Source organism: Heptranchias perlo, chromosome 13 (genome assembly GCF_035084215.1).
Source record: "Heptranchias perlo isolate sHepPer1 chromosome 13, sHepPer1.hap1, whole genome shotgun sequence".
Lineage (NCBI taxonomy): Eukaryota > Metazoa > Chordata > Chondrichthyes > Hexanchiformes > Hexanchidae > Heptranchias > Heptranchias perlo.
In genome coordinates this window covers 20,657,520-20,678,383 of record NC_090337.1, presented here as the reverse complement: position 1 = coordinate 20,678,383, position 20,864 = coordinate 20,657,520, and the positions used below count along the sequence as shown (strand labels likewise).

At 44.0% G+C, this 20,864-nt stretch overlaps 1 protein-coding gene across 8 annotated transcripts in view; it reads right to left on the bottom strand.

Moving 5' to 3' along the window:
* Positions 1–20,864, bottom strand: part of mecom (MDS1 and EVI1 complex locus) — a 649,231-nt gene that overhangs the window by 15,885 nt on the left and 612,482 nt on the right. For all 8 annotated transcript variants that reach the window (XM_067995110.1, XM_067995114.1, XM_067995111.1 and 5 more), the window contains 3 exons: positions 15,303–15,380; positions 10,235–10,404; positions 7,239–7,383 (listed from right to left, as the gene is read on the bottom strand). In XM_067995110.1, the coding sequence (XP_067851211.1) occupies positions 7,239–7,383; positions 10,235–10,404; positions 15,303–15,380 (393 nt within the window). The remainder of the gene's footprint in view (positions 1–7,238; positions 7,384–10,234; positions 10,405–15,302; positions 15,381–20,864) is intronic.

Genomic DNA, 20,864 nt, shown 5'->3' with positions numbered 1-20,864 from the left:
GGGTATTCTGTGAGACAGGATCTACAGGCATTTGGAGAGGCAGGGACTGATTAGGAACAGTCAGCATGGTTTTGTGAGAGGAAAATCATGTCTCACAAATTTGATTGAGTTTTTTGAAGGGGTAACCAAGAAGATAGATGAGGGCTGTGCAGTAGACGTGGTCTACATGGACTTTAGCAAAGCCTTTGACAAGGTACCGCATGGTAGGTTGTACATAAGGTTAAATCTCACGGGATCCACGGTGAGGTAGCCAATTGGATACAAAATTGGCTTGACGACAGAAGACAGAGGGTAGTTGTAGAGGGTTGTGTTTCAAACTGGAGGCCTGTGACCAGCGGTGTGCCTCAGGGATCGGTGCTGGGTCCGCTGTTATTTGTTATTTATATTAATGATTTGGATGAGAATTTAGGAGGCATGGTTAGTAAGTTTGCAGATGACACCAAGATTGGTGGCATTGTGGACAGTGAAGAAGGTTATCTAGGATTGCAACGGGATCTTGATAAATTGGGCCAATGGGCCGATGAATGGCAGATGGAGTTTAATTTCGATAAATGTGAGGTGATGCATTTTGGGAGATCGAATCGGGCGAGGACCTACTCCGTTAATGGTAGGGCGTTGGGGAGAGTTATAGAACAAAGAGATCTAGGAGTACAGGTTCATAGCTCCTTGAAAGTGGAGTCACAGGTGGATAGGGTGGTGAAGAAGGCATTCAGCTTGCTTGGTTTCATTGGTCAGAACATTGAATACAGGAGTTGGGATGTCTTGTTGAAGTTGTACAAGACATTAGTTAGGCCACACTTGGAATACTGTGTACAGTTCTGGTCACCCTATTATAGAAAGGATATTATTAAACTAGAAAGAGTGCAGAAAAGATTTACTAGGATGCTGCCGGGACTTTATGGTTTGACTTATAGGGAGAGGTTAAATAGACTGGGACTTTTTTCCCTGGAGAGTAGGAGGTTGAGGGGTGATCTTATACAAGTCTATAAAATAATGAGGGGCATAGATAAGGTAGATAGTCAAAATCTTTTCCTAAAGGTAGGGGAGTCTATAACGAGGGGACATAGATTTAAGGTGAGAGGGGAGAGATACAAAAGGGTCCAGAGGGGCAATTTTTTCACTCAAAGGGTGGTGAGTGTCTGGAACGAGCTGCCAGAGGCAGTAGTAGAGGCGGGTACAATTTTGTCTTTTAAAAAGCATTTGGACAGTTACATGGGTAAGATGGGTATAGAGGGATATGGGCCAAGTGCAGGCAATTGGGACTAGCTTAGTGGTATAAACTGGGCGACATGGACATGTTGGGCCGAAGGGCCTGTTTCCATGTTGTAAACTTCTATGATGTGGACACAAGAGTCGAATGCCAGAGGAGAGGCGAGAGCAACTGTCCTTGACATCAAGTGGTAACACTTGTGCCACATAATGGCAAAGACTATCTCCAGCAAAAAAAAACGAATCACATTCCGTGACTTTCAACAGCACAGCCATCAGTGAATCCCCTCTATCAACACTGCGGGGGTCATATTTGACCAGCAGCTTAACTGGACCAGCCATGTTAACCCTGCAATTGTTGGCCCTCTGGATACTGGGAAAGCCAACAGTTCTGTAGAATACTGTTACCTTCTCACATTCCTGCTGTTGGTCAGTTGTGAAAGCAATGGGATTGTTTGCCCAACTGAATAATGCGTCTGTGAAGTCCTTCATTCATCTGTGGATAGCAAGCTGGCTGACACTACAAAGGCTGGAAGAAGCCTCATGTATAAAAATTAAGGGCCACAGTGACTTTGACAGCCAGTGCATGGATATTATACATTGTGTAGAGGATTTCCGGAAGGAGATGGCACAACTTGTTAATGTCTCCTGCTAAACCTCAGCCTCATTAGGTATATCTCTATTGTCATTATCAGGTTATTCTGTGCGGTACAGGAGACCTGCTTTGTAGAGCAGGAGCAGGACTTTACAGAATGCCATGCAGGCCACCTGACATCACTAACACCCCTTTCCTGTTCTCGTTGGTCCTCCTCTGCCAAGTCCAGTGGGAGTGGAACATTGCATACAATCCCCAATGTGCACAAAAACCTATGTAAGGAATCTGACAATACCAGGTTATAGTCCAACAGTTTTATTCGAAAATCATAAGCTTTCGGAGGCTTTCTCCTTCGTCAGACAAAGGAGAAAGCCTCCGAAAGCTTGTGATTTTCAAATAAAACTGTTGGACTATAACCTGGTGTTGTAAGATTCCTTACATTTGTCCACCCCAGTCCATCACCGGCATATCCACATCACAAAAACCTAGAAAGTGCAAAGAAAATTTGAACCAACTCCCCTTTAATCAAAGACTCCACCTTTTTGCACTGCAGCCTCTCCAGCAATCCCTGTTGTGTTTGTGAAAAATTGACACAACACACCAGCAATATGTCACTGTGGCAACATAGGGAGCTTCTCATTTAAGTGCCCAATCTGCTGGTTTAATTGCCCCAGTTGAATTACTTTAGTGTGCTAGCGCTTCAAAGTCTTCATTCAACAATTTTGTTCGGCCGGGAATTTCCTCTGAGCTGCTCTAGGTCCATCGTCATCCCTTCGCCGGAAGTGTGCTGGAAACCAGATTCACGCGCGTAAACGGGTTTTCCGCCACACTTCTGCCAAAATTATGGCGGCAGAGTAGGAGCAGCGCCAAGGAAATTCCTGACCATATTGTAAGGAAATGGCTAGGAAGTGAAGACTAACCTGCACTAATTCTCCTGGCCACTATTGCAAATTTACTACCAGTGGAAAGTTTAATGCCAACAGCAATTTCTAGGCTTCTGCATCTTTTCACTAAATTTAGTATATCTGATTTTAGAAACGTTGAGTGCAGTAATAAGAACATGTGAAATATAGATGTGAAAGGTGAGAAAATGATACAAAGCATATTAAATCCACATCTTCTAAGAAACCATGCACAATATACACTGCCATGGACTATACCCAACTTGATTAATCTTCTGAGTGAGCTGAACAACTACAGATAAACCTTTCAAAAAGATAAAGTTCTCTGAAATTTGTCCCTGTTCTTCAAAAGTAATGAGTGAAACAATAGATAGAAAGAAAAATAATTTGTATTTATATAGCGCCATTCACATCCTCAGGACATCACGGCCAGCCCTTTCCTGTTCTTGTTGGTCCTCAGAAGCTGATCCAATGAACTTCTGTCCTGTCGTTCATCAGAAACTGATCTAATTCTTCCTTAAACTAATTAATTAACAAAGGAATAACTACTTTTGATGGCAGTGTATTCCACCTATCAGTCTATGTGAAAAAACACAGCCTTGCTTACATCCTGTTCATTTTGTACTTGTATCCTCTTGTCCTGTGCTTAAACTAAATATCTTACTTCCATCTATATTATCAATGTCTTTCAGCATTTTAAAGCCCTGGATTATGTCTTTTCTCAATCTTATTTTACTGAAGAAAAATATACTTAGTCCTGAGAGCTTTTTCTTCATTATTTAGAGTTTTAAATGCTGGAGTAATCTTTTCTGAGCACTCTCAGATGTGTGAATGTCCTTTGAAGGTAGGTGATCCCAAACTATACATATAATGTTACAAATGTGGCCTCCCCACTAAGTTAAGCCCTTGTTGCTTTATAAATAAATTCTTACAAATCCTACTATCTGCTTAGCTTTGTTGATAACAGCCTCACATTGACAGGATCTTTTCAACAAATGGTTGGTAATCATACATGAATCCTCTTCCTTTTCCACCTTTGCAATTGATCATCCGCTCATTGTGAACATGTTTAATGTTTCCTGCTCGAGTGTGCATTACTCTACATTTATATCCGCATAAAAATCCCCTTGTCATTCCTTACCGTGTCTGCTAAACTTATTCAAATTCCACTGAACTTTAACAATCTCCCTATCACAGTTAACTGGTAACATGATTTGATGCCACCAAAATTAGAAAACATATTTAAAAAATAGTTAAGAGTATATCTTAACTATTTTTTAAATATGTTTTCTAATTATTTTCTCATTGCTATTTGAAATACCCCACTCTATATTGTTTATAAATAATGTGAATAGGAGGAAATTCAGAACAGAATTTTGTGGAACTTCAGTAGTCATTGCCTCCCAGACATGGTTCATGTATCATTATCTTCTGTTTCCACGGCCAAGGTAAATTTCAATACAGTTAGCTAATTTGCCACTAATTCTATAAGCCTTAGCTTTCCTTAAAAGCTCATATGTGGAATTTCATTATAATACTTTACAAAATCCAAGTAAATCATAGCAATCGGATATATGTTACAGGCTAATTTAGTTACCACCTCAAACAATCCCAATGGATTTATGAGGCATGATCTATTAATCTTAAAACTGATTACGCTATAGCTTCTGCACAGCTTAAATAAATGTTAATAGCTTTCAACGGAATGCTTTTGAGAATTTTTCCCACTTTCAGTGTTAGACAAAATGCTCTATAATTCCTAAGTTCATGTTTAACTTCTTTTTCTGAATATTGCAAGATATTTCCAACCATCCGTTCTTTAGGTGCAGCTCCTATAATTATGGAGCTCCTCCAAATATTAACCAATGTTGTGCCCCTACTTCTTTGCTCTTTCCATGAGGAATTCTATGGCATAGTTCACCTTGTCAGTCATCCCTGTGGTCTTGTGCTTCTTCATAACATGCTTTACCGAACTGTACAGCTGATTTTAGATTCCTGGGACAATATGATTAGAACTGAAACTTGCCTACAGTCCTCCCTTGTGAAAACTGATGTGAAGATTTCATCCCAACACCTCTACGGATGGATTGTGCTTGAATAAGCAGAGATTTCAAATGAACTCGCACTGACCTACACACCTTTCCAGCCCACGAGCTATTCTGAGCGTAATCAAGGTACCTAATTAATGAGTGACCTGTGAGCATCTGCAACATTCTTACTTTTCTCATGCTTTCGTTAATAACACTTTATTAGTGTTTGTATTTTTGGTATAAAACTGAAGGTCAGAGCTACACTCATTCACTGCGATTACCATGAACAGATTTTGCAAGAGACGCTCCAAGACACCAAAAAATGTTGTTCCTCAAGAATTGTAATCTTGTGTACTGTTGGGTTAATACTATATTACAGCATGGACGTATTTAGTTGTCTCTGGGAAATTTGATTTAAGAAAACTTAAAAACTCAATTTACCTACTTAATGACACTTGAACACACATTACAGCCGAGTGATTAAGGATATATGATTCCATTATAAGCAACATCTCACAAGCCAAGAAATTAAAATAACAAAGATTTTGTTGTTACAATGGTGCCAGAATTATTCTTTTGATTTCAGTTTTCTTAATGAGTTACAGGTGTAAATGATTAAAAGGGGAGTATCCCTTTTCAGCGGTGGTCTCAATGCTGTAACTCAATAGCCAGACTGCACGTCACATCTGTAAAACAGGAGACCAGGCACAGATTTACTAAAATCACTGTTTGACTGCTACGAGCTAATTGTGTGTTGAGTGACTAAGGCCTGAAGTAATCCCTGCAGAAAAGGGCTAAATCTTTTTGCTGGATGAACTTTGTGATAAGGCCAAGGTGACCTATAGAGTATGAACAGAAGGTCTAAATTTTTGTTCAAATGTATGTATTTTCTCTCCAGCAGTTTGTGTGTTATCTTCTCCCATCTTTCCTCCTCCCCCTCCCATTTTTGTGAGCATCAAAAACATTTCCTTGACTAAGAACAATGTCAGATTTCCTGATTCTTGGAAGTTACCTATACTACTCCTGGACCAGCCCCTGATAGATATGTAGTTTGAAGTTAAACTCTACTCCATTCCATGTATATTGCACTCGCCTGGTTCCATTCTTAACTATCCATTCGTAGCCAGAGAATCAGCTGCAATGGCTTCTCTTCCCGCTACCTCTAGCGTTACCTCTGGAGTCCCCCAAGGATCTAACCTTGGCCCCATCCTAGTTCTCATCTACATGCTGCCCCTTGGCGACATCATCTGAAAACACATCAGATTTCACATGTACGCTGACGACACCCAGCTCTACCTCACCATCACCTCTCTCGACCCATCCACTGTCTCTCATTTGTCACACTGCGTGTCTGACATCCAAAAATTGCCTCTAACTAAATATTGGGAAGGCTGAATCCATTGTCTTTGGTCCTCGCCGCAAACTCCGTTCCCTAGCCACCGACTCCATCCCTCTCCCTGGCCACTGCCTGAGGCTGAACCAGACAGTTTGCAACCTTGGCGTCCTATTTGACCCTGAGATGAGCTTCCGACCACATATCCACTCCATCACCAAGACCGTCTACTTCCACCTCCATAACATCACCTGTCTCCGCCCCTGCCTCAGCTCATCTGCTGCTGAAACCCTCATCCATACCTTTGTTACCTCTAGACTCGACTATTCCAATGCCCTCCTGGCTGGCTTACGATCTTCTACCCTCTATAAATTTGAGTTAATTCAAAACTCTGCTGCCCATTTCCTAACTTACGCCAAGTCCTGTTCTCCCATCACTCCTGTGGTCACTGATCTTCATTGGCTCCCGGTCCGAGAAAGCCTTGATTTTAAAATTCTCATTCTTGCTTTCAAATTCCTCCATGGCCTTGCCCCTCCCTATCTCTGTAACCTCCTCCAGCCCTACAACTCTCTGAGATCTCTGCGCTCCTCTAAATCTTGCCTCTTGCACATCCCCAATTTTAATCGCTTCACTATTGGCGGCCATGCCTTCAGCTGCCTAAGCCCTAAGCTCTGGAATTCCCTCCCTAAATCTCCTTGCCTCTCCACCCCTCGCTCCTCCTTTAAGATGCTCCATAAAACCTGCCTTTTTGACCAAACTTTTGGTCACCTGTCCTAATGTCTCCTCATGTGGCTCAGTGCCAAATTTTGTTTGATAATTGCTCCTGTGAAGCGCCTTGGGACGTTTCACTACGCTAAAGGCGCTATATAAATGCAAGTTGTTGTTGTATCTGCTGTATCCTCAGATCGAAAAAAATGTTCATTCTGATGCTAGTTAAATTCACAAGTCTCAATTGCCCAGAGTATCTGTCTCGCTGTAACAGTGCTTAATAATAATTAATACATGCTATTGTGGCTTGACAGTGGTGCCCTGACTGGGAAAGGTGGTGAAAATAATACAACAAAATCAATAAAAAGGACAAATGGATTTTCAGTGAGGCAATAAAAATGTTCCCCCCTCTATAAAGTGGGCAGCGAGCACATGCTCCGTCAGTAAAATATATTCCTCACCTCTCCTCCAAATGCCCTGGGGAACGTTCAGTATGGTTGCTGTTTCCAATGAAATTCCGAATTTCTGTAAAGTAGGAATCCTCCTTGTCATCCAGAATGGCACTGCTGCTATCTATTTCTGAATGAGGTGAAGATGTTGCAGTACCTGTTGAAAATTGACAACATTGAATACTTTAGTTTTCGGTTGGGGGGGGGACGTGGGAGGGGGGAGTAGTGACCTAAGCAGAGGAGGGAAAATGAGAGATGTACAGGATCATGATTGGATAATTTTATTTTAATACAGTGGTTATCATGGGAATACTTGAAAAGGTAGAATTACAGCACTTCTCTGCAAAAGCAAAGGTTTACCCTCCTATTGAAATGATCAAATCAAACAGCTCCATCATGAGAAAATTTTAAGTTAACTGCAATGAGTTTTCCCCATCATCAGAGCCAATTCATGCAACTTCACAAATTTAAGGGACATGGTGGGTGGGGGGAGGATTTCCTTGGAGCTTCCCTTGTTCAGCTGCCGTAACTTTGGCAGAATTTGGCAGAAATGCCATCTACGTGTGTAAACGGGGTTTCCAACAAGCTTCCACCATCGTTACACCGGTGGCATGGGAAATTTACCCCCGTTGTGAGCAATCCTGCAAGACAAGACCTCCAGCCATGAAATTATTTTTATGACCCGATAGTCACAGGGAACATGTACGGTTGAAATATGTGGGTCTTGAAATTATACAGTGGGATACTAGTACATCAATGCTTAAACGTATTCTTCTAAAATTGGTCTCTGCACTATTTCTGGAAGGAGGCACAACCCACTTATTGTAAATGGATTAACACCTCTGCTAAAGTTTCATATGTATACTTTAAGTATTTGGATGCTAATATTGCATTGCCTAATTTCAGGACAATGATTTCACTGGCGGGTCATTAATTGCCAAAAAAAAAGGTACTCTTTTTTTGTTAAAAGAGGAATTTGGTCATTCTACCCCATGTTTACAAACAGCACAGTACAGAATGGTACAATCAGTGAGGCCATTAATTGCCACAATTGTGAAGTTCATAACTAAAGTTAAACTAAAAGAAAACACACAGAAACAAAAAAAGCCTAGCACTAGCTTGGAGCTTCTAAGCAGCTGTTCTTGTCCATTCCAAGAATAGAATCTGCCCAAAAACTTTGATATGGTAACAATAGCCCCTTTAGGATTTCTTCAGCATTAACCGCAGGGCTGTCAGAGTCCAATTTACTTTTCTCTTCCTTAGTATTTGGGCTTTCATCATTGGTATTGTTTCACTGACAAGTATTTCCCCTGTTTACCACTATTAGAGATGTCTGGCCAGAAAAGACGAAAAATTTACAACTGTAAAACACCAGCTGATAGTCTACTTGTCTCACACCTATTTTCACTGGACCAAGATGACATATTATACTGGCTAGGGTCCAGTTATCCCATGTTAGTGTAATACTCTGGTTATAGGGGCTGTGCTCTGTTGTGATGCTGTGCCAAAATAAACTGTCATGGTCCTCCTGTTTTTCATAGCACATCTATTTTTGCTTAGAAATGAGGCAAGATTATACTAGCTGCAACTTGACTTAAGTCGAATTGCGATCTACCAGTTACTGACATGTGATGGGTATGGCCATTGCTGAATGAACAACATTTACTGTGTGTCACTGTCGGATATTTTTCAGGTAAATATCGAGACGCCTTGGCAGCCATGTTGAGCTAAGCTGCCATGCTTCAGTGATGCAGATTCCAAAATACAGTGAGTTAGAAATATTAATGGGGGAATTTTAACCCACCCCGCCAGGCCGGAATGGGGCAGTGGGGCCTTTAAGATGGAGTGTTCAGTCTTACCGCCTCATTTTTGCTAGAATTCCATTGGCCACCATGTTAACAGCTCACTGCCGTTCAGTGGCTGAGGCATCCACTGGAAGCAGGCGAGGGCTTCATAAATTTATGCAAATCGATTTTAATTCGGGTCTGAGCGGCAAAGCTTTCCTGCCAGGAGAAGGCACGTCAGAAGCTGTCAGGAGGATGAAAAGGCTCTGCAAGGTAATTGGAAACCTTTCCTACGCTGGACCCGGAGGAGTGCTCCTCTGGGTCCCACAAGGAAAGTTAGCCCCTCCATTCCCAAAAGACCCTCCCGGAACCCCTTCCCCCATACCTACCTGCTTGCTGCGGGCAGCTGTGGGCCACCTGATTTTCACAAGGCTACTTGGTGCTGAAGCCCTCATTAATGCCTTTGTCACCTTTAGACTCTCCTAGATGACCTCTCAACCTCCACTCTCCAAAAATGTCAGCTCATCCAAAACTCTGCTGTCCGTATCTATCCTGCACCATGTCCTGCTCACACATCACCCCTGTCTTTGCTGACCTACACTGCCTCCTGGTCTCCCAGCACTTCAAATTTAAAATTCTTATCCTTGTATTTAAATCCCTTCATAGCCTTGCCTAGGGCTCACGCTCTAGAATTCCTTCACTAAACCCCTCTGCCTTTCCACCTCCCTCCTTTAACATCCTCCTTAAAATCTACCTTTTTTGGCCAAGCATTTTGGTCACCCATCCTAATATCTCCTTTGGCTGTGTCAATTTTTTTTGATTATGCCTCGGTGAAGCGCTTTGCGATGTTCTTCTACATGAAAGATGCTATATAAATGCAAGTTGTTGTTATTTAAGGCAACTGTTCCCCTCTTTGGGTCTGCCTTCTGTCCTGTACAACTTCCTGAATTAAAAAGGACATGGAGGTGATCTGCTCCCAGGCTTATGCCAATGTCACTCAACCAATAAATTAGGGGTAACTCACACCCTCATTGTCCCTTCCTCCTTGTGCAGGATGTGATCAGCCTCCGATTGGGATCTCGCTGCATATTAGGTGGAATCCATACTTTAATCTATGAAGCTATTTTCTTTTTTTTTAAAAAGTGGAAATACTACAGTCCAAAAATTCAAAGCCAAATCTCAATGCCAAAGCCCAAGTCTCAGTTGTCAGGTTTGATTGCTTACCTGACATGTTTCCATTCTCATGTTTTTTCAGATGTCTGTCCAGATTGGTCTGTTGACCAAAGCACCTGTCGCACAGATGACACTTGAATGGTTTTTCCTTGTTGTGAATGTTGCGAACATGCCGTTGCAGATTGGAAGAGATACTGAATGAACGGTCACAGTATTTACACCTTTAAAAAAAGGATAAATAACATTTCTAAAGATCAAGAACTATTCATGCTTTTGAAAGCCCTGGTGTCTTTTTCAATTTTGACTTTTAAGCAAAACACTCAAGGTATCTTACACAATATGCCAGCAATAGAGCTTTCAAGATCTTGTTCTATATAATGCCTTGAATCAAACTAACTTACTAGAGTTTAATGTGCTTAAATTATGTTAAGGATAGAGTCCTATAAGACAGGTGCAAAATATTATGAGACTTAAAGTAGGAAAATTCATCAAAAGCTTTAAAGAGAAGAGGATAAATGTTGGATAAGCAGTTTCAACTTTATTTCAAGGCAGCGATCTTCTCTTGTACTGTTCAAAAATCTACAAAGTATTATTTTTCTTAATGGCTGACTTCCAAAACCAATGGCACCTCAGAGTTCCAGAATACTCACTGGAAGTCCTTTGGACACCAGGAGAGATGCAGCATACTGGTCATTCTTGAGGAAGATGCTTTTCATGCTTGGTTCATGCACTGAAATTTGATTGTAGCACTTGGCAACTCATATACAATAATTGAATCACCAAATTAGTGCACTCAACAAGTGCTGTAACCTTGGTCTTAGTGCACCTGGCCTGCCTTGTACTCCAAACAATGTTTGATATCTGCACGCATCAGATGAATCCAATGACAGCTGTGGTCAGGCTGTTTTTTTACCAACATTCTTTAGATTTTTGGGTGGAGTGGTTTACGGACAATAGAATATTTCATCCAGAGTAAAGGAGAGGGAGTGAGGGAAGAAATTAAAACAGTTTCCTCCCTCCATCCTCAGGATGCTTCACATTTTCACCAGATGGTCATGAGGACGTGTGAGATATTGAAGGTCAATCATATAAAAAAGCTTGGTTTTGAAAGAAGAATAAGTGTTTGACAGATGTTTTGGGTAAGATCATTAAATCTATATGTTGATAGGGTTAGATTAAGTTTTTTTTAATTCGTTCATGGGATGTGGGCGTCACTGGCAAGGCCAGCATTTATTGCCCATCCCTAATTGCCCTTGGGAAGGTGGTGGTGAGCCGCCTTCTTGAACCGCTACAGTCCGTGTGGTGACGGTTCTCCCACAGTGCTGTTAGGTGGGGAGTTCCAGGATTTTGACCCAGCGATGATGAAGGAACTGTGATATATTTCCAAGTCGGGATGGTGTGTGACTTGGAGGGGAACGTGCAGGTGGTGTTGTTCCCATGTGCCTGTTGCCCTTGTCCTTCTAGGTGGTAGAGGTCGCGGGTTTGGGAGGTGCTGTCGAAGAAGCCTTGGCGAGTTGCTGCAGTGCATCCTGTGGATGGTACACACTGCAGCCACGGTGCGCCGGTGGTGAAGGGAATGAATGTTTAGGGTGGTGGATGGGGTGCCAATCAAGTGGGCTGCTTTGTCCTGGATGGTGTCAAGCTTCTTGAGTGTTGTTGAAGCTGTACTCATCCAGGCAAGTGGAGAGTATTCCATCACACTCCTGACTTGTGCCTTGTAGATGGTGGAAAGGCTTTGGGGAGTCAGGAGGTGAGTCACTCGCCACAGTATACCCATTTAAGTTTCTGATCAATGGTGACCCCCAGGATGGTGGGGGATTCGATGATGTTAATACCATTGAATGTCAAGGGGAGGTGGTTAGACTCTCTCTTGTTGGAGATGGTCATTGCCTGGCACTTGTCTGGCGCAAATGTTACTTGCCACTTAACAGCCCAAGCCTGGATGTTGTCCAGGTCTTGCTGCATGCGGGCATGGACTACTTCATTATCTGAGGGGATGTGACTGGAACTGAACCCTGTGCAATCGTCAGTGAACATCTCCATTTCTGACCTTATGATGGAGGGAAGGTCATTGATGAGGTAGCTGAAGATGGTTGGGCCTAGGACACTGTCCTGAGGAACTCCTGCAGCAATGTCCTGGGGCTGAGATGATTGGCTTTCAACAACACTACCATCTTACTTTGTGCTAGGTATGACTCCAGCCACTGCAGAGTTTTCCCCCTGAGCATGACTAGTTCTGGAACACAAGTCTTCAGCACTACAGCCGGGATGTTGTTGGGGCCCATAGCCTTTCTTGTATCCAGTGCACTCAGCAGGGTGGGAGGAGGCTCGTGTGGTGCATAAACACCAGCATGGACCTGTTGGGTCGAATGGCCTGTTTCTGTGCTATACATTCTATGAAGTTCTATGATTGAAGCCTCCTCTGCAGACACACAGATGGCAATGCTACATTGAATCATACAGCTGTATGATGTGCTCTGACAGATAACTTACTACACAGTCTCCAGCATGGAAGTTACGCTATCAGGGCACTTGGGCCCAGATGTACGTGTTCGTTCTTTTCTATATGTTTGAGTATGCAGGGTCTCTGTAATTCAATGTCTTTGGTAACACGACACATTTAGAAACTGCTCAGCTTGTTTTATGCCTTGTGGTGCAGCTTCTAAAGAATGACAAACAAGGCCAAGATTTTTCATGCAAAATTATGTTCAGTGATTACATCTTTTCTTCTTCTACGATTAGCCTGCTCAATTGCCAGTCCCAAAGGAAGCTCTGTTATCTACCAAGAAAGATTGCAATAAGCAGAATAAATGTTTAATACTGTGCCAGTGTGTGCAGTTTAGTCTATCAAGCTGGTACCAGAGGCATCAGCTTTCATACCCTGTAGTCATTTAGGTTCCCTTGGGCCTTTACTGTATTTCTCCATAAGCTGTTACACAGACATAAAATAATTATTCTGACTGCTGTTTCTGGCAGATCGCCAACAATCGTCATCACCCCTTATTTTTCATCTTACTTCTTCTCGATGAGTTCAAAAAAAATGTCACATAATGAAGCATGGCGATTTTTCATTGCGAAAATTATTCAATAGAGTACTAATTGTTTCAGTCTCATAAAGCATTAGAAAACATGTAATCTGCGTCATGCTTGCAGTTATATGTAAACCATGGATGGTGCAGTCTGGTTCCACACAGCCGCACACACTCAGGAACAGCAGAGCCTTGGGGGCATGCTGTGTGGAATGTCCCAAATCACTTTTCTCAGCCTTATCGCTGAAAATCTCTTCGCTGATTGCACAGCATTTTAGAGTCTTTCTACTGTTACAAGAATCTCTGCAGTCATTACCCAGGGGTTGTCCTTGGCAGGACTTTCCATAAGCAATCTCTACTGTTACATTACGTGCGCGCACAAGGATGTTGCAGAGTCCTGTTTTTTTTTCTAAAGTCGGGGGGGGGGGTGCAGGGAAGTGAGGTTAGAAGCAGACAAACAATTAGGGATATGCATAGACTGAGTAAATGAAATTTCCATTATGGAAGTCACTTGATTTTCATTTCCATTAAAATCAGTGGAAATGAAAATCGGGCGGTTTCTATATCAGGCTGCTGATCTGCAATGCCAGTTGAAAATCTACCCCAATTTGTTTGTTACATTTGCATTTGTGTTACCGGTTATGTATCTCTGTGAAACTGTACAGCATTACAGTCTGCAGAGATCGCACCATAGAGAAGGTAAGTAACAGGTCTCCTGGACTGGTTTTGTTTGCCTGAGGGGGTCGGAGAGGAATTTTACAGAGTATTTTTTTTATTAGCCCTGGGTTTTTCTCTGATTTCTCGCCTCTTCCAAGAGATTACATGGCTGTGGGGCAGGGGTGGGGGGAGGAGGGGGGAGGAAATATCCTAATCATGATGCTCCAGCCATCAGGAGTATGGGGCAGGCTTGATGGACCAGCTGGGCTTTTTTTAATTCATTCATGGGATGTGGGCGTCGCTGGCAAGGCCAGCATTTATTGTCCATCCCTAATTGCCCTTGAGAAAGCGGTGGTGAGCCGCCTTCTTGAACCGCTGCAGTCCATGTGGTGAAGGTATTCCTACAGTACCTGCCTGTCATTTTCATATGTTTGTGTAACACTGTACATCTTGGGAGACAATATAATGTGGATAACTCTATAGTCATTACGAGATATTGCTGTCCAAAAAACATAATAGGGAAGGATTACAATCTGGACAGCAATGTACATTTAGGCAGATAAATTAATACAGAGTTTGGCCATTCAGTACAGAAGTTATTGCACGTGTGAAAGGAACATAACTGATGAGTGACAAAAGTCATTAATGAGCTATGTCACACGCGTTGTGTGGAATAAATTCTGCATACATTACTAAATGGCAAGTGTTTTATTAGTGGGGGTGACTGGATATTTGCAGATGGCACACAAATGTGCTTTGAGCACTTTCTTGAGATTTCCTGTTGTGATCCAACTGCTCTAGCTCACGACAGAGAGTTTCACAAGGGTAAGCACCATTCACACAAAGTGTAAAAAAGTGCAAGATTAAACGCACACGATTACTGGATAATATTTGGGAAAATGTTCCAGAAAATCAAGGTGAAGCATGAAGATCCAACAGCAAATAAATGGGCCTGAGCATTTGCACAGATAGGGGATGCTATCTGTGCAAACGATTGTGCGCTTGAAGCATCTTTCAGCTCATTGAGAGAAGGTTTTATGACTTTGCAAAAATTTTCATGATAATTAAGTAAATTCTGACACAAATATTCCTACTTGTCCTTTAAAAAATGTAATTACATTGGAGCCAAATTCAGAGGCTCTATTATGGTGCGTTAGTGGCCAAAACATGATCTGCATCACGGTGTACTGCGCATTTAATGTAACAACTCCCTCAAAGTCTGAGGTGTAAATATTCCTCCCATTTCTGGGTGTGTCCTGTGGGGTCCAATATATAAATTGGATCTTCTTGCATGTGCTTACGACCTATAGTTTTGGGGCATGACTTTTTTTAAAATTGACTGCTAAACACATCAGTAAGGAAGCAGCTTCTAAGCAGGTACAAATTTATAGCTGGGATTTTCTGGTGATTCCCATTAATACACTTATTTTAACCTGTAAGGCTGCTCTCCAGTGTGTGTCCGAAGATGTCGGGTCAGGTTTGCAGATCTTGGGAAAATCTTGCCACAGTATCTGTTATGGGAGGAAAAACAAGATCAGACGGATTATTGCAAGCAACAGACATGGAATTCATCCTGCATTACTTTGTTTGGTGCACAGGGAGTAGGGAAATATTTTTTTTAATGGCATTTATTTATAAATAATGATTCGAATGGTTAATTTCATCTTGAAAGAAAACCTCTTTTTCTAATTACAGCAATCTGAATGTCATTAGGCAGGAAACAGAAAAGAGCTTTTCCTGGCAACTAAGTAGTTTGGCTGTCACCTCCTGAAACCGGGAGTAAAAGGGGATTTTCAGAATGCTCAAACTCCCTGCTTACAAAGGAGCACACGATTATACACCACCAATTGTTTTCTTTTCTGTGGTAATTCTCCCTTTTTTTCAGGCTACTTTCTTTGAACTCTCTGGCTTTCTTGGCCTCCCAGCATTGTGCATTATCCCCAGACAAGAGTGCGATCTTCTCCAGGTCTCCGCCAGTGTTGCTCTAAAACTGACCACCCGGAGGTGTGCAAGAGCACCCTGGGGTGATCCTCTGTTTGATTTTCCCTCCCTTCCTATGGGGAGGCATTGGCCTCCGCTCAGAACTTCTTCACAATTACAAAGTGGAGATTGGTAACTCGCCATGTAGGGGACAGCATGTCCCATCATTTGACACAGCAGGCTAGTGCTCCAATGCCTTGTGATTGCCTCCCCTCATGAACCACATATGGATATTATTTGTGTTCTGAAATGATATAATCATATATAGACACAACAAAAAACCCAAATTACTTTTGATATTCATCCAAATACACAATACACAGATGATGAAATTAGTCATGAACAAATGAGTCAAACCAGACAGTCTCCCAACTTGTCCAATGGGCACAGTACCAGCCAGACTAGAGTATCTCCAATGAGTACAGTATTAGCCAGGCTGCAGTATCTCCACTGAGTACAGTATTAGCCAGATTGGAGTATCTCCAATGAGTACACTACTAGCCAGATTGGAGTATCTCCAATGAGTACAATATTAGCCAGATTGGAGTATCTCCAATGAGTACAGTACTGGCCAGATTGGAGTATCTCCACTGAGTACAGTATTAGCCAGAATGGAATGTCTCCAGTGGGCCCAGTATGCAGTGGACTGTGCTATCTTCAAAGTGGCAGAGAACTCTTCAGTTTGCAGTTATCTCCTGAGGGGTATAGTACTATTCAGACTAGAAAGCCCCCAAAATGAACATTTAAACCAGATTGAAGGAGTTTATAAAATTATGGGAAATTGCTCATTTAGCATGAAGCTAGCTAACAGTTGGGCCCCGCAGAGATTACCTAAAAATACTAACTAGTAATACAATATCATATGCACGTAGATTTTGTTTTTTGATTGATGAGATAATTCTTATTTTTCCTGGAATTCAGAACCAAACTGATACATCGAGTTACATCAAAACTACAGCCCAGAAACAGACCATTCGGCCCTATGTCAGTGTTTATGCTTCACTCGAGCCTCCTCCCTCCCTACTTCATCTAACCCCTATCAGCATACCCTTCTATTCCTTTCTCCCTCATGTGCTTATCTACCTTCCCCTTAAATGCATCGATGCTATTTGCCTCAACTACTCCTTGTGATAGCGATTTCCACATTCTAACCATTCTTTGGGTAAAGAAGTTTCTCCTGAATTCCCGATTGGATTTATTAGCGCCTATTTTATATTTATGACCTCTAATTTTGGACTGTCCCCAAGCGGAAACATTTTCTTTATGTCTACCCTATTAAACTCTTTCATTAGCTTAAAGACCTCTATCAGGTCACCCCTCAGTCTTCTCTTTTCTAGAGAAAAGAGCCCCAGCTTGTTCAGCCTTCTTTACCTTACATGCACTGCCACTGGCAGTAGCACTGGCTTTAGTTGCTGCATTGTAAAGTAAATAACAGGTGCTATTGCTGATGGAGGTGCTGAGACCCTCCTAAAGTTGCCAGCACATCTCATACAGTGACCTCTTCTCCTGTACCCAAACAGCCACCTATGGTGTGCCATAAGGTTCCATTCTTAGCTCCATTCTGCTCCTCATCTATATGTTGCCCCTTATAGATATCAGGGGAAAAATGCAATGAGGCCTATTATCGTGCGATCCGCTATTAGCCCGCGCCCGATGGCCCCTATGCAGGCAGCACATGAATGTGGAGCTGCCTGCTACTTACCATGATAGCTCCATGCAGCCAGTGCTGCTGGGAGGCTGCACGGAGAACGAGGAAGTCTGAAATGGGGCGTGCTCAGCGCACGTCATCGGCAGCCTGCACTTCTTAAAGGTGTAGGTGCACATTTTAAATGGTACATGCAGTAGGAGGAGGGAAAGATGGCCGCAAGGACGGCATGAGAGAGAGCCCTACGCTTCTCGGATGATGCACTGGAGGCCCTGATGGAGGGAGTGGACGAAAGGAGGACCAACCTGCACCTGCAGGGTGGCAGGAGACCCTCCAGATTCCAGCTCCTCAGGCATTGGGAGGCTGTGGCCCAGGAAGTCACGCCAGGAGAATGGCACCATGCACGTGGGTGCAGTGCCGAAAGAAGTTCAATGATTTGACACGAGTGGTCAAGCTGAGTGAATGCAAGTGTCAAGTGGCACAACAACCAACTGCACCACTGCTCCACGCATCACGCTCCCCGCCCATCACCCACCCACCAACAAACACTGCCCATCCATACGCAATGCTGCACGTGGCATGCTGCATCTTGCCCGCACATTATACCACACTTGCAGGCCACACAACCACCATCACAGGTCACACACACTGGCAGCTATTCGACCATGACAGGCACATCACCCGGACACCTTGCAGGATATTCACTGACACACCGCACTCTGTCTTGCAGGAGAAGGTGGCGCATAACAGCTGGCAGCAGACGATACCTGAGGGAGGATAGGCATGCCTACCCATTCTCACCACCTTGGAGGAGACAGTGGTCCCACCCCTGCCACTCCACCAGTGCCCTTTGTTGTTGCCTGTCAACCAGCCAGGCCAGACTGCTGCAGACCAGGCTGAGATAGTGCAGTCTGAAGCCGAGTCCTCCCAGCCCGGAGCTGCTCGAAGTCGTCCTCCAAGGCCATCTACAAGCTCCTCCATTGAAGGTCAGCAGCCTTCCACCACCCATGCTCCAGCCACTAGGGATGCATCTCACAGGAGCAGTGTGATGGGTAAGGGCACTCGGATTACAGGCACTAAGGGAATGCACAAGAGTGAATAGTTCTGTTTCCATCATTTTATTTGTTAATTGATAAGTGTGACTTTGAATTTGCATTTGGTGGTGGATTTTATTTGTGTGTTCAGCTGAGGGGGAAACCAATGTGTAATCAGATGGAGGGTGATTTGATGATCATGTGGGAGCAGACAGGTGAGGAGTGTAGGACTGTTGGTGAGTTGGGGGAAGTAGTTGACATTATTGATAGCGGGCACAGATTAGGCGAGCATGCAGAGCCCTTGCAGACAAGGCGTGTGTTCCCTATTGCACCATTGCGTCTTCCTCCACTTCCTCTTCCAGCTCCTCAGCCTCTTCCTCCTCCTCCTCCACCTCTGGCTCAGCGACTTCTCCGATCATTGGTGGCGAGGGCTGGTCCCTCATGGTGGTGAGGTTGTGCAGCATGCAGCATACCACCACAAATCTTCCCACCCACTCAGCGGAGTACTGGAGGGTTCCTCCAGAACGGTCCAGGCATGTGGAAGCATTGTTTCAGGAGGCCTATGGTGTGCTCCACGACGTTGCGTGTGGCAGCGTGGCTCTCACTGTAGGCCTACTGTGCACGTGTGCTTGGGTTCCTGACCGGAGTCATGAGCCACGGTATGAGGGGATAGCCCTTGTCGCCCAGTAGCCACCCTTTGACTTGCTGAGCCGGGAGGAAGATAGCTGGCACGTTGGACTGCCGCATAACAAAGGCTTTGTGACTGCTCCCAGGGTAGCGGGCATCAACCTCCATGATTCGATGCGTGTGGTCGTACACCAGCTGCACGTTCAGGGAGTGGAAGCCCTTTCGATTAATGAAGACAGCTGAGTTGATAATCAGGGCACGCAGGACAATGTGCATGCAAGTCAATGGCACCCTGCACCATGGAGAAGCCGGAGAAGCCAGCAATTCCAGCGAACCCCCTGTGCTCACTCGTTCTGCTTGTCTCTGTCAAGAGGGAAGGTGATGAACCTGTTCCTCATCTCGTTCAGTGCTTTTGTGACCTCCCTTATGCAGCGGTGCACTGCGTACTGCGAGATGTTGCACATGTCGCCAGCAGAGGCCTGAAATGATCCTGAGCCGTAGAAGTTCAGCGCCACAGTTACCTTCACAGCCACAGGCAATGCTGTCTTTGCCCTGCTCTGAGGCTGCAGTTATGGCCACACCAGTTGACAGATCTCCGTCACGACCTCCTTGGTGAACCTCAGCCGTCGGATGCACTGCTCCTCGCTCATGTTGAGGTAATTGGTCCCAGAAGGCCCTCATTGGATACGGCCTTCTGCTCAGTGCCCTGCACCTCCTCCTCCTTCCTCTCCTTGCAGCTTCACCTGCTCTGCGTGGCCTCTCTGCATGCTCCCAGTCATGTTCAATGCCCAGCAGGAGCCCTAGCAGACCACCCATGGTTGCCAGGAATGTTGTTTAACCACGGTTGTAACTTTCCGAACCGCAAGGTAAACCACTCTCAAATGTACTGTAGCAACTCTCAGTAAATATAGGGAGCTACAAAAAACACTTCCTATTCCACCAGCGGCCAGAAGCAACAATCCAGCAACTAACCTGCAACACCTACATGGTCCCTTTAAATAGCGCTGGTGAGGGGTCCTCCAGGCCGTCTAAGACATGTTCAGGTGCGCATGATTAAGACTGTGCGTCCAGTTGAGTGTTAAGTCCCAAAATGGTGTCAATCACTTTAAATCAGTGTTGCACACTGATTGTATGCACTTTCTCCCTACTTTACATGCTGCCGGCGTTCGGTATTTGCGCATGCGCTAATACCTACACCAAGATGGAGTCCGCCGCACGTCACGCTGGAAACATGCATGCGCAGCGAAGACGCCATCTTGGCACTTTGGGAGGCCGCGTAGCGCCGAAACAACGGGTGCTACATGGCCCAATTTATAGCCCACTATCTATAGGTATGGTGTCAGCTTTAATAAAAAAGCAAAAAATGCACCGGCTTTATCTCTCCACTTCCACCCTTGATTACATGATTGTCACCATGTTGTCGGGCTGCCTGTCCAACATCAATGTTTAGGTGAGCCAGAATTTTTTGCTGCTCAGCATTGAGAAGCACACAGCTGTTGGACCCCACCAGTAACTCCATGCCCCAATTCCTTATCCCATCCCCCTCCTTGAATACCCATTCAAATTCATCCCGACAGTACACAAACTCGATGTCCTGCTTGACTCTGAGCTGAACATCAAACCCCAAATCTAGTTCATTACCAAGACTGCTTATTTTCATCTCCAAAACATCACCAGATTCTGCCACGATCTTACCCCCATTGCCTTTG